General features: G+C 38.2%; 4 protein-coding genes across 6 annotated transcripts; all 4 read right to left on the bottom strand.

The window, feature by feature from the left end:
- Window positions 1-1,258: 1,258 nt before the first annotated feature.
- AT3G20160 (Terpenoid synthases superfamily protein) lies at window positions 1,259-2,500 on the bottom strand (the record flags this gene model as incomplete). Of its 2 annotated transcripts, NM_001338457.1 has the most annotated exons (2): window positions 1,835-2,500; window positions 1,428-1,750 (listed from the first exon to the last, which is right to left on the bottom strand). In NM_001338457.1, exons 1-2 carry the CDS (start codon window positions 2,460-2,462, stop codon window positions 1,428-1,430), a joined length of 951 nt encoding a protein of 316 aa, NP_001325827.1. In that variant the 5' UTR covers window positions 2,463-2,500. The 2 variants fall into 2 exon arrangements, with proteins under 2 accessions (NP_188651.1, NP_001325827.1); NM_112907.2 differs by having other exon boundaries at window positions 1,259-2,481.
- A 581-nt stretch (window positions 2,501-3,081) lies between these two features.
- Window positions 3,082-4,322, bottom strand: AT3G20155 (uncharacterized protein). Its single transcript, NM_148734.2, has 5 exons — window positions 4,189-4,322; window positions 4,020-4,095; window positions 3,752-3,921; window positions 3,592-3,667; window positions 3,082-3,507 (listed from the first exon to the last, which is right to left on the bottom strand). Exons 1-5 carry the CDS (start codon window positions 4,204-4,206, stop codon window positions 3,197-3,199), a joined length of 651 nt encoding a protein of 216 aa, NP_683576.2. The 5' UTR covers window positions 4,207-4,322; the 3' UTR covers window positions 3,082-3,196.
- A 124-nt stretch (window positions 4,323-4,446) lies between these two features.
- On the bottom strand, window positions 4,447-10,286 carry AT3G20150 (Kinesin motor family protein). Of its 2 annotated transcripts, NM_112906.5 has the most exons (18): window positions 9,800-10,286; window positions 9,629-9,700; window positions 9,389-9,514; window positions 9,214-9,297; window positions 8,996-9,121; window positions 8,833-8,892; window positions 8,691-8,744; window positions 8,509-8,601; window positions 8,207-8,302; window positions 7,989-8,134; window positions 7,707-7,856; window positions 7,363-7,492; window positions 6,409-7,272; window positions 6,219-6,314; window positions 6,040-6,132; window positions 5,224-5,949; window positions 4,538-5,140; window positions 4,447-4,483 (listed from the first exon to the last, which is right to left on the bottom strand). In NM_112906.5, the coding sequence occupies exons 1-17, from the start codon at window positions 10,043-10,045 to the stop codon at window positions 4,958-4,960; spliced, it is 3,345 nt and encodes a 1,114-aa protein (NP_188650.2). In that variant the 5' UTR covers window positions 10,046-10,286; the 3' UTR covers window positions 4,447-4,483; window positions 4,538-4,957. The 2 variants fall into 2 exon arrangements, with proteins under 2 accessions (NP_188650.2, NP_001327101.1); NM_001338456.1 differs by having other exon boundaries at window positions 4,538-5,949; window positions 9,800-10,173.
- A 273-nt stretch (window positions 10,287-10,559) lies between these two features.
- Window positions 10,560-12,312, bottom strand: CYP705A23 (cytochrome P450, family 705, subfamily A, polypeptide 23). The gene is made up of 2 exons (NM_112905.2): window positions 11,365-12,312; window positions 10,560-11,284 (listed from the first exon to the last, which is right to left on the bottom strand). The coding sequence occupies exons 1-2, from the start codon at window positions 12,280-12,282 to the stop codon at window positions 10,670-10,672; spliced, it is 1,533 nt and encodes a 510-aa protein (NP_188649.1). The 5' UTR covers window positions 12,283-12,312; the 3' UTR covers window positions 10,560-10,669.
- Window positions 12,313-12,457: the final 145 nt, after the last annotated feature.

Raw genomic sequence — 12,457 nt, 5'->3', positions numbered from 1 at the left:
TCTGCTCTTCGTGAAGCCACCTCCTTTCTTCATCCGTTTTGCTTGAAGTTGGAGTTTGTGGTTTCTTTTGATGTGGTTGTTTTGTGCTTAGACAACAGTGATGTTGTGCGTCATGTTGGAGTGGAGTCTTTACGGAATAATAGAGGCGGCATGTTGGTTTTCGAGGCATCGCTTATCTATGAGAGATGGTTCCTATTGTTGTGATACGAATGGTGGCCGAAGGTGGTTTCTTTGGTTACCCGTAGATGCTTCTGTAACTGTCGAATTTGTGTGTTAGCCCTATAGTTGTTTTTGCGTTTTTGCGTTAGTTTGCAAAGAAGCTGTACACATTTTATCGAGAAGTTTTGAAGACGGGCTTCTGCAAAGGTTTGCTCGTAGCAAATAGGATGAGACTCTAACTTTTTGGTATCTTCGAGTTGTGGAAATCATGCAAATTTCCAAGTTTAGCTTTTCGGAATCGGTGTTTCTTCTCTTATTTCCGCTTTTGGTTAACGTTTTCCTCCATTACTATTTATTTATGTCTGTGTTTTTTGTAAATTTATTTTTCCGCTACTTATTTTCTTGTAACTCCTGTCAAAAAACTTAGAAAATGATATAAATACTTGACATTTATTAATTTTTGAAGCAATCGAATTACGTAACACACAATGAAAACAACTTACTCTCGTTGTAAGTTGTTATACTATATTACTATCATGTGGAGTCATTTATAGTATAACGCGCGGCACGTTGGGAGCGTTTACGAAGCCTTTGGCCATGACACGCTAACATTATTATAATAACGGAAAAACAAATCTCATTAGTCTCTTGTTTAAACTAGTCTAAGCAAATGTTTACGGATGAACCAAGTGGTGGTAGTCTAATGGTTTCCACTTGAGGAAGAATTGCCCTGTTGGTCCAGGTCAGGGATCGATTCCCCTTAGGCGTGAAATTACTAGTTATTTCTATTTGGTCAGGGGCTTTCACCTAGTATTCCCGGCCCGGATCCTGAAGGGATTAAGGGTCTCGGCCCCGAACCTCCTGGTTATAAAAAAAAAAAAAAAATGTTTACCGATGCATTTACTACTTAACATGTGAGCTTTACCTTCATAAAACCACTAAATTAATTATCTCAATTTTTCTTATCAAACATGAGACTAATTAGTTTTTGTATCATTACTATTTGTATCAAAACAACTCAAGCAGTACTTTTGTATCATTACTAATGTACTATTTTTAGAATTGCATGCCAAATGAATAAGACAAATTTATGGAAACCCCAACTTTTATTTATCCAAAGGAAAACAAGTGAAGGCCGTTGAGCCGTTAAGTAGAACCAGGCCTAAATTTGTGTATGGGCCTCCTGTGTTTTGTTTACATATCCAAGTTTTAATATTGTCACTAGACAGTAGACACAAATTTTGTTATTAAGCTTTTGAGCAATAGTGTCAGTTTTGTCTGTTGACAATGTAATCAGCGAGAGACACCAAAGGAGCCACCTTGTCTATATCAAACCCTAGAAGATGTTCCCGCGCTTCTATGTTCAATCTCTCAGCATATTCTTTCGATTTCTCCACTCCCATCAGTCTCGGATACGTCAGTTTTCCGGCGATCAAATCTTTACCGGCGGTTTTCCCGAGCTCTTCCGACGATTTGGTCACATCAAGCACATCGTCCACAACCTGAAACATTAACCCAATACATCTTGCGTAACTCCGAAGCCTCTCAATCTCTTCATCAGACCCACCTCCCATTATAGCTCCCATAACAGCTGCGGCTTCAAGCAACGCCGCCGTTTTATGAATATGTATAAACTCAAGATGCTCTAATCCAGTGTCACTATCAAATCTCATACCTTCTCCAGCCAAATCCGCCTGTTGACCTGCAACAAGCCCTTCCACTGCTTTAACCATCTCCTGAACGGTCTTGAGAATCCTCTCTGGGGGAACGTCCGCAAAGGTGGATGACGTGGTCTTTTGGACAGCCAAAGCTATGAGCGCTTGAGAAGCTAATATGGCTATACTCTCGCCAAAGACTATATGGTTAGTGGGTTTTCCACGTCGGAGGCTGTCGTTGTCCATACAAGGGAGGTCGTCTAGGATGAGAGACGACGCGTGGAGCATCTCAATCGCACATGCAGCGGACATTGCGGTTGACTCTTGTCCCCCCACGAGCTCGCATGCAGCTAAGCAAAGCATTGGTCTTACACGCTTCCCATCGGAGAGAAGCGTGTACCTCATGGCCTCACGGATCTTGAGTTCTGGCTCGCGGAGAGGAACAGCCTCTTCTAGTGCTTTATTGACGGACTTAGCCTTATTGACCATATACGACATGAACTTAAAATCATAGCTTGCGGCCGAAGTCAGAGGGCGGGTCAACGCAGACGTAACATCATTGTAACGTGGACGGAATCTCCAAAACAAGAATTGGAGAGAGCGGAAGATGGAGATGACAATGTAAACAAAAACTTCTCGATTTTCCATCTTTGGGTTTGGTTTGATCCTTTTACCTTGGAACACTGATATACCATCTTTATAGTTGAAGAGTTTAGGGTTTATTTAACAAAATAATCACGTTTATTGATTTCTTGAAGATATTCAATTACGTAAAATACGAAGCAAAACAGCTTCTTTCTCGTTGTAAGTAATATGAATTGATTCGATAACGTTGGGAGCTTTTTGAAAGCTGGCTTGCGGGATAACAATTTTTGTAAGAAAACATAATTCTCCTCATCTAGTTTTATGAACAAATCCCATGTGATTGAAGTCAAATGTTTTACGTTTCTGTAATTACTTCTCAACATGTGATGCTTAATTATATATAAATAAAAAAAACATTATGTTCTTATCAATTAAACACTATCTATAAATTTATAAAGGCAAATATGTAAAACGTAACGATAAGCTTCTATGCTTTTCTTTAAATGCACTCTGCCTTTTATGTTTAGCATATAATAGCATCAACAACTAGAGCAGTAGTATGAAAAAAAAAAAACAATATGAAAACACTAATGCACACAAATTTGTTATCTCATTCTTGAAAAACTCTTGAAGGTTTACCAACTAGGTACTTGATTAATAACACACACATATGACATATATGAGGAGTAGGACGTTGTTTTCATTTTTTATTTTCTTTCGAACGGTTCTTCTTCTCATGGTCCATTATTTGGTTTTGCAAGAAAATGATAATATGGTGCTAATGACGACATGATTCATTAACAAAAGAACCTTCTTAAACCGCGAGACTTCTTGTATACGACTTGGTGTTTAACAACCTCAGGAAGAGGAGGAGGCACCGTGTCTTTCACGTCCTTTGTCTCAGCTGTTCCAATTGAAGGAGCCTCAACTTTCTTGGGAGGAGGTGGGTTCAAGTTTGCATCTTTATACTCGACTCCATATTCCATTGCTGACAATTCAATGCCTGTCTTCACAAGCATCTTCATGAGCACTCCAATTTCTATGTTCCCACATAAATATACCATCGGATTTCCCATAACCGGTTGTGCATCTATGGTAAATGATACACCTGAAACCAAACCCACCAATCAAAACAAAACAAAAATAACATTTTTCCAAAGATTAATTGATGACCTAGAGAAAAATTCTGAACCTTGGATGGTTTTCAAGGCTCCTATGATTCTCTTATACCAACTTATATCTAATGTGTTTAGTTCAAAGCAACATCTCTGCAGAAGCCAAACACACACATATTTAGATTTAAAAACCACTGATAATAAGTATAAGTAGTGAAAAGTTGTGAGATATAAAACCATGAAGTGAGAATTTGGTCTCCGGGTTCCTTGTGGATTTTCTTCATATCCATAATCTATTCGGAAGAGCTCAACGTAACTTCTTGCTTTATACATCTTCCTAATGAAGGTTATTGGATCAATCTCGCCCCGTAAATACACCAACCAGTTTGACACATCGAGCTTTAAACCTCTCGTGTTTCAGAATATGTATACAGAGTTAATTAGTCTTCTCAATTCTTGTGTAGATAATTAATAATAAGATCTTAAAGACTCAAAATTCTTTTACCTTCAATGCCTTCATATATTTTATTCAACATCTTTTGATAACCTTTGAGTCCAATGTTCACACCAAACACACATGTCTGTTAATAAAGTTACAAAATCAGAGGGCTATCAAGAAAAATATAGATAACATCTCGAGAAACAAGTATTAGAAAACACAGAAAATTTCTTACCACTGAAGGACCCTTCATTGTTCTTGGTTTCTAGAGCTGTCTGTATTCTTGTTTTTCCCTAAAAGCACAACTTCGATGACACAATGGAACAACTTCGATTATAATTCGGTATTATGATTCTAGTTTCCTTTCTTATATGTCCGTATATTTTGCTTTCGATAATGTAGAGATTTATTTTCTTAATTATAGAAAATTATTCATAAACAAGAAATATTCTATATATAAACACATAAACTTTCCAAAACTTTTACCACTGCATAACAAAACATGAGTTTTTTTTTTTTTTTTTGGTGAACTAAATTGACATATACAACAAAAAGTTAACTTTAAACAGAGTAAGATCCTTGACAAAAAAAAAAAAACAGAGTAAGATTGTCGATTTGGCAAAATAGGATTCCCATAATTAAAGTCTACTCTATTTTGATTAGAATTTCTCTTGTATTACATGATCAACAATATATATATCTTGTAAGAAGAATTTGAGTTTGGAAAGAAAGATAACAATTTTAAATGTAAGAAAATTAAAATGAAATACCAAAGTTAAAGTTATACAGAGACCAGTTTGCACGCCACAAACACGAGATTCAAATCAAATACAGCAGAACAAATAATTCAATTGGGAAAAAACTAAAAATGCCTTGTGGAATAAGGACATTTGAATTTTATTAGAAGCAATAAAGTGAAAAATAAGCAGAATAAAGATGTGTATAATATACCAATCAGATCCAAGAAGGGTCTTCAAGTTATGCACTTTGGTATAATGATGTTTCTACATTCCTTCTTCCTCAATAGCCGAGTTCCTCTGATGCAGTGGCTGCAATGCAGATTCTGGCAACGTGTTTTGCTTTAGACTCTTTTTGATTGTTACCACTTCCAACTTGTGTCTCCTCTTCAACTTTTCCATTTTCTTCTTTAGCTTCTCGTTTTCTTCTTCTACTTCATTGAACTTTTCCTGCAACCAAACAGTCACTCAGAAAACAATGTCACAGTCTCAATCCAACAGTTCATCGATTAAAACATGAAAAATTTGTTTACCTCAGCAGCTGATGCTGATTGTTCGGCTTCTCTGAGTCTAACAAGAACTTCTCCAGCAGTATGAACAGCTTCAGCAGTATTCCTTAGTTGAATCTTGAGGCTTATGTTTTCCTTCTTCAACAGATCTCTTTCTCGTTCTCTTTCTACTCTAAGTGCTGAGAGCTCAGAAGCAAGTGATTTAGCAAAACGAGAACCGCAACCCTTTTTACCAGCCTTTGCTACTGCCTTCTTCAACTCTGTTATCCATTCCACTGTTGCTTTATGCTTTGAGCATAAGTCGTTGTACTTCTCTTGTAGCTCTGTGTAGTGTTCAACAAACCTGGCATGACCAAGAACAGCTCTGCGAAGTGCATCTTCTAGCTCCTCAGAAGATAGTTTCTCTTGTTTAAGCTGGGCTTCAGCTTTCTCTGCGCGTGTACGTTGAGTTTCAATCTCTACTCTGAATTCGTCAGTCAATGATATCCACTCGCTTTCCATTTCTGTGCACCTAAGTCTTTCTTCCTCGATATCTTTTTCAGCATTCTTGCTACGGAGTTGAAACGAACGAGCCAACAGAGATGATCTCAGTTCATTGGTGGACATGGTTACAGGCGTCTGCAATTTTTTTTTCAGATCCTCAATTTCTTTGAGTAATGCCTCCTTCTCGCCAATATCAAAGTCTGTCTTCTTGGAGTCATCATCCGAGATTTGTTTTACGTCATATGTTTCAGTTATACAGCTGAGAAGCTACAGAACCATGGAGTTGGGATTTATGTTACAATCTATCATATTTTCTTCACTATAGTAGTCACATAGTAAATTAAAGTAAGAACCAACCTGGTTTTCATTTGCAGAAGGAAGTCGTTCTCCATTACTTGCTCCCATAAGTTTTTCTGTTTCATCCTCAGTTTGAAGTTTGTGTTGCCCTACCTTAAGAAGATATGATATAACCAGACTGCTTAACCATATGTACTGATCCAAGTTTCAGTAGGCATAAGACATAGAAATTGGGTTACCAGGCGCGTTAGCTGTTCAATCTTGGCTGCTTGCTCTGAGCACAATTTTTCAAGCTCTTGCTGCTTCTCAAGAACCCCTTCCATATGATATCCATCCTGATTAACAATAAATCCAGCAACGTTAGCTTCAGGATAACTGTAAAAACTAAATCTATTAAAACATATTGTATCTGCTATATCATATACTTACTCCCTCAACTACACTTGGTAACTTAGAGCTGCAAATTCTGCAGGTTGGACAGAGTGGCGACAGAGGTAATCGATCATCTGTGGGAGGTTGCATGGTCAAGTTATCAGAAGACAAAGAAACTGAGCATCGGTTTGATGCAGGGTTCATGGGATTGTCAATAATATCCAAGCCTCTCCGCAGACTTGCAGCTAGAGATTCTGTAGAACCTGTGAATATCTTGCTTCCGCGTAAAGATGATCTGATATGTTGGCTCTCTGCAAAACACGTGGATTTTATGCTCTTCGCCAAGCTATTCTGATTCCTGAGACATGACGAAGAAAGAGCTATGCTCTTCCGTAGAGAATCTCTGAATTTAGGTGACTCTGACTGGATGGGTTCTTGCAAGATTAAGGATTGACGGCAGGGACTGATTGATATGCTGTTTTCCGATACAAATTCCTCTATCCTGGATTTCTCACTTGATTTACATACTGTTGCAGCACTGTCATGTTCTTCCAAAGATTCACCAAAATCATTCTCCTCAACTTCTACTTCTTCTGAACATATCTCATCATCATCCATTAGCTCTGATTCACCGAATGCTGTTACAAAGGATGAGTTGACCGAGTCTCTGTTGACAGGGAACTTCTTTAGTTTCTGGTTAAATGAACCACGCAAGGACTTGATCTGCAGATGCAGTTCCTTAAAATCATCCTCATCAACCGTTATCTCTTCCTCGTCATTATCAATTTTTGGCAGCATCAAAGAGCGGTTAAGACTAACTCTTAGTTGATTCAAACTTTCACGTGCATTCTTTGCTCCGAAATAATCATTTTTACTTCCAACAGAATGACAAGCATCGGCTTTGACTTTTGAAAGTTCTTCCTGCAAAAAAGTGGTAAATGATATTTAAATGACATCCAAATTCGACAACCAAAAGACAAAAAATGGGAACGGTGTGGTGGAAGAAGAGACCTTTAGCAGACGAATCTGGTCACTCAAATCATTCACATCTTCTTCTGAGATCTCATTTATCATTGGTTTGTTTCCCATGGCTTTAGCCCGTTCACCAAATCTAAGGGTGCTCATTGTTCTTTTTGTGTCTCTGTGTTACACAAACAAACTCTATCAGTACATATAGTGGGCATCCTGTCATTAAGATGCTCAAGTGTTATGAGCTTTGTTCTCTCAGCAAGACCTGAGATTTGCACTCCTTATCTCTCTATACAAATTATATTGATTGAATATTAATACTTGGTACCATCAGGCTGTTATGTTTATATTTAACTAATAAATGATAACAAGATGAAGAAAATTACTTGTCGCTCGGAAAAATGTTGCACAGGATAGTGAGTTTTGAATTTCCACCAAGAGATTCTTGCAATAAATGCGTCAAGCATGATGTTTTATGAAGACTGCGGTCGGATATTCCAGGGTGAACGTTTTCCGCCAGAGAATTTACAACATGGCTGCACCAATAGTAAAAATGACAGTGTTAGCGAATCACTCATGAAGTTGTTGATTTTTTTGTTCCCTATTTTGGATGCTACTTTCTTAGTTGAGACACATGAAAGTAACACAGGGAGTTCATAAAGTTATACCCGAGCTCCGACAGAGACTTCTTCAAGAACTTCTCTTCCTCCACGCAGTGTTTAGTAGCATCACGTTCATTTGTTCCCGCTCCAGCAAGATCAACAAGGTTGATCCTACTTGTTCTGGTAGTATTGAAACATCTTGACGAGGCTCCCTATGCACAGAATATATTGATCAGTTGTTCATCAGTGTTAAAGATGCAAGAAAGACGAAAAAATAACTATACCTTATTCCAAGACTCGACAATGAAAGAAAGTATGACGTGTGATCGAGAACTTTGAAAACTTGTGCTAGTTGCTCCAACTTTTCTGCTTGAAAGGCCCTGAAAAGCAGAACATAACGCATACCAAAGCATGAGATATAGACTTGGAATCAGTCACGAAATGAACAGAGTGCACACTTCATTAACGATGCTGAATGTGCATTATGCAGAAGCATCTAGCGGTTTCAAGACCTATTGAAACAATATACATAGTATCCGTAACTTAGAATACTTAATACTTTAATAATATGAAGATGGCATGCTACCTTCATCAGTATCTGAGCTACATCCTCGTAGCTATCTACGTATTCCTCAGTCAAGTTCTCGACATAGATACCATTCTTTGCGTCATCCTTTATCTGCCATATGACACAATAAGCAATCAAATAAGTTTACACTCAACAAAAATTAACATATGGGAAGAAAACTGTTGATTAGTGAAGTTAACCTTAAGGTTTCTCTGGGTTTGATCGATCAAATCACTGATTTGTCCATTGTATATCTGCAGGAAAAGATTAAGCAATCTAACTCAGGAAATTTTAGAAGCATGATTTGTCTATAAAATCCTTCATATGGTTTGGCAAAGGCACCTCAAGAAAAGAACAACGGCACTGATAATTTACTTCTTTTCCTCCAGACTTGATCTTCTCCTAAATAATTGGCAAATGTTTGATGCTTATTAGATGAACCATCCATCATAGCTCTCATAATCAAACAAAAAGCTTGAGTTATATATTCAAAAGCATAACTTACTCTCTGGATTTCAGAAAACAGCATCTGAAAGATTCGAGGCGCGAGTCCTTGCTCGCCTTTAGGAGATGGATCCTCAAGCATCGAACCAGCAGGACCCCACATTGTGTAGGTCTTCCCACTTCCATTCTAAAGGATCCAATTAAAGAACATAACTTCAACATCGTCTGGTGACTATAAAATTTGGTTTCAAAAGCTCCAAAAACATAATTATTCAGTACCTGTCCATATGATAGCACACTAGTGTTGTAACCTGATAAAGCATCCCTAACCAAAGGAACACCAATTTGCTGAAATACATCGTCCTGGCAACAACACAACCAAAGAGAAGATAACTTAGTTCTCTTCACCCTAATAGAAACTTATCCAAATTATTTGTGAGAGAGAGAGATGAACCTGATTTAGATTTGAGTCAAGAACAGAATCAAATGTAAAATGGCGATCTCTAACAGAATATGAAACTTTGGAAACTTTCTTCACTTTCCAGCAATACTCCTTTGTTGGTTTAATCCTCACCACAACCTATAAAAATGAATTAGACCAGAGAGAGGCCAAGTAACCAAATTTTAAAAAGGAAAGAAAGCAAAGGCTCTTAATTTCATTAAATCCGAGCAAACAAAAATGGAAACAACCAACCTTTACATGTGGATTCGAGGCTCCTTCTTCTTCTACTTCATTTCGAGTTTTCAATGCCGATATTGCCCTTGGCTGATATTTAATTCGCCAAACAAAAAAGATGAATTTCACATCACAATTCAGTCAAATGAGAGTAATGGGAAAATTTTAAGAGTAGGATCTTTCAAGTACCCGAGAAGCTGAAACTTGGCTTCGGCAATTGGGAGAATCCATCTGATTCTTGTAAGCCGTTGATTTACTAGAAACAGATTGATTTCGCGGATTATGGATGTTTGGATTTTGAGGAGGAGCGTTTTCGATGTCGGGATTGGAAGATCGAGGGTTTGAGCTTGGTTTGAAGTGTGAGGATACGGATTTGGGAAGAAAACTCCATTTGGAGGAAGTCGGTAAGCTTCCGGCGATGCGATTGTCTGCCATGGCTTCTCAAATGACACAGCTTGCGAGATCGAGAAAATGGGAGACGACGAAAGATTCAAAATTTGAAAGAGAGGGAAAAAGAGTAATTATAAAATTCGTTTGCCTTTCCTTTTGTCTTTCTTTCTATTCAAAGTTTCAAATTGATCATTGGATTCGGATCTACTTCACACGACCGTTATAGGATTTTTTCTTCTGTATTTTTTAAAAACAATTATTGTTATTAGGTGAGAGATAATAGTTGATGCAGTTCAAGAAAAAACAATTATAGAAAAATTCTCAAAAAAGTTTAATGTTGTTGTTGATTACTATTTAAATGTAGGTTAGTCATCATGAACAATTTAATAATTATTTTCAAACTGTTCATGATTTGGTGATAAATGATACAATTAGGAGACTTTTATTGATTAGTCCCAAATCGTGTCATGTCATTTTCTACTGCTATTTTATTTGAAAGTGTGAGACTTTCAAACATAACAAATGAAGTTGAACACATCATAGGAAAGCAAATTCCCATCTTCCAGATAACAATAAGTCACCAAATCGGACTCTGCAGATTAAAAGATACGATAAACATGACTAACAGAAGAAAGCAAACTACTTGGTTTACGTTTCCCGAGCTTAGTGTTAGCAACTGGGAATCTGGGTTCGAGCAACCGGAATGCACTTAAGTGGATGAGCCATGGTTAATACCAGTGATCCACGAGCTTCTTCCATGTTAACCTTATTTCCTTTGATTTTCCAGTCAAAGCACTGTACCATCACTCCAATCGCGGTTCCAACAAGAATGTAAGCTAGATTTATTCCAGGACAGCCTCTCCTTCCGCTACCAAAAGGAATGTACTTAAGTCCGTGCTCTCTCTCGTCTTCTTTTCCTGAACCTAGAAACCTCTCTGGCTTAAACTCATTGGGATCTTCCCAAGAACCAGGATCTCTCATCATAGCATAAGCATTAACAACAAGTGGTGTGTTCTCTGGTACATAAAATCCTCCGACACTAAACCCTTCTCGGGCTGTCCTTGCAAAGAGAGGCCCGGGAGGGTGCAATCTCAGTCCTTCCTTGACAGTAGCTTGCAAATAAGGTAGGCTCGGTAAATCTGTTTCTTGAACCAACCTTGTTCTTCCTACAACTGAATAAATTTCTTCTCTTACCTTTTCAAGAACCTTAGGCTTGTTAATTATCTCTGCCATTGTCCACTGTGTTGCATGTCTCGAAGTGTCGGTGCCTGCAACAACAAGATCCTGCAGTTGGAAAAAGTTTCTTAGACAGGACAATATATTTTGGATTATGGACGAATCTGCCTACTAAAAGACACAATTACCACGAACAACGACTTAATGTGGTTCCTAGTGATTTTACACTCTGCATTTTTGTCTCGGCAAGCTGCCAACAACACGCCCATCATGTCCATATCTTGATCTTCGTTAAGTTTCTCTTCGTGTTCCACAAGAAATCTTTCTAGCAGTTCATCGAAACTGTTGGAAACATCCATTATCTCCTTTTTGAACAATGAGATTCCGAGCTTCTTAAGGGGCTTGTGCAACACGTTTGCCATAAAAATCTTCTTCGTCAAGGCAGTCGATTCGGTCACCAAGCCTCTGACTCTCTCCGCCTCACCATTCTCCTCAGAAAAATTCCTCCCCATAATCATCTTGCAGATGCTGTCGTAAATGAGCTTCATTGTTTCCTTACCAATCTCAACACTTTCCTTCTTCATCGCCTTATCAAGCAGGTTCATGTAAAACCGTTCTAGCGCATCTGCACGGATGCCTCGAGACCTTTGTAGTGCCTGCGGTCCGAGCAGTTTCGTGACCATGACCTTCTTCATGAATTTCCAATAGTCTCCATAAGGAGCGGTGAAAAATCCAAAAGATCCGACCAAAAGGGACTCCTCGATAGGAGGGTTCCCTCGAAAAGAGATGTTCACATCATGTCCCCTGAAGATCTCATATGCCACTGAGGCCGAGGAAACAAAGATTATCGGGACATTGAAGATGCGGAGATAGAGGAGAGGTCCATACTTGGAGGAGAGTTTCTGTAAGGACTTGTGAGTTAGATTAGAGAAAAGCAGGTGAAGATGACCAATGATTGGCAGAGATAGAGGGCTTGGAGGCAAACCAAATCCATCTTGTGAGACCTTTGGTTTCTTGAAAAAGAGAGGGTAACATAGGAGTAAAAGGATGCAGAGGAGGATAAAGATCAAGCAGTTTTGAAACTCAACAGTCAACATTGCTGCCATTGTTGCTCAAACTAATGAGGCAGATGAAACAGAGTATCCTCTTATCAATAATCTATGAAAAAATGGAAAGAAGAAAGTATATAACTATTTTTTCAACAAGAAACGTTTCGGGTCAAAACTGTTCCTTGACATTCGTGATCATAATAATCATTCAGTAAGTGAAAAAGAATCTTCA

The sequence above is a fragment of the Arabidopsis thaliana genome, chromosome 3 (genome assembly GCF_000001735.4).
Source record: "Arabidopsis thaliana chromosome 3, partial sequence".
Lineage (NCBI taxonomy): Eukaryota > Viridiplantae > Streptophyta > Magnoliopsida > Brassicales > Brassicaceae > Arabidopsis > Arabidopsis thaliana.
Note: the sequence above shows the minus strand (reverse complement) of the source record. Positions and strands in the feature narration are given on the sequence as shown.

Coding starts and splice junctions, on each gene's coding strand:
- CYP705A23 (NM_112905.2), bottom strand. CDS start 12,282: ATGGCAGCAATGTTGACTGTTGAGTTTCAAAACTGCTTGATCTTTATC. Junction 11,285..11,364: donor ACATTAAGTCGTTGTTCGTG/GTAATTGTGTCT, acceptor TTCCAACTGCAG/GATCTTGTTGTTGCAGGCAC.
- AT3G20150 (NM_112906.5), bottom strand. CDS start 10,045: ATGGCAGACAATCGCATCGCCGGAAGCTTACCGACTTCCTCCAAATGG. Junction 9,122..9,213: donor GTGTGCTATCATATGGACAG/GTACTGAATAAT, acceptor TGGATCCTTTAG/AATGGAAGTGGGAAGACCTA. Junction 8,893..8,995: donor TGTTTTCTGAAATCCAGAGA/GTAAGTTATGCT, acceptor CCAATTATTTAG/GAGAAGATCAAGTCTGGAGG.
- AT3G20155 (NM_148734.2), bottom strand. Junction 3,668..3,751: donor GACCAAATTCTCACTTCATG/GTTTTATATCTC, acceptor TGGCTTCTGCAG/AGATGTTGCTTTGAACTAAA. Junction 3,508..3,591: donor AGCCTTGAAAACCATCCAAG/GTTCAGAATTTT, acceptor GTTTGGTTTCAG/GTGTATCATTTACCATAGAT.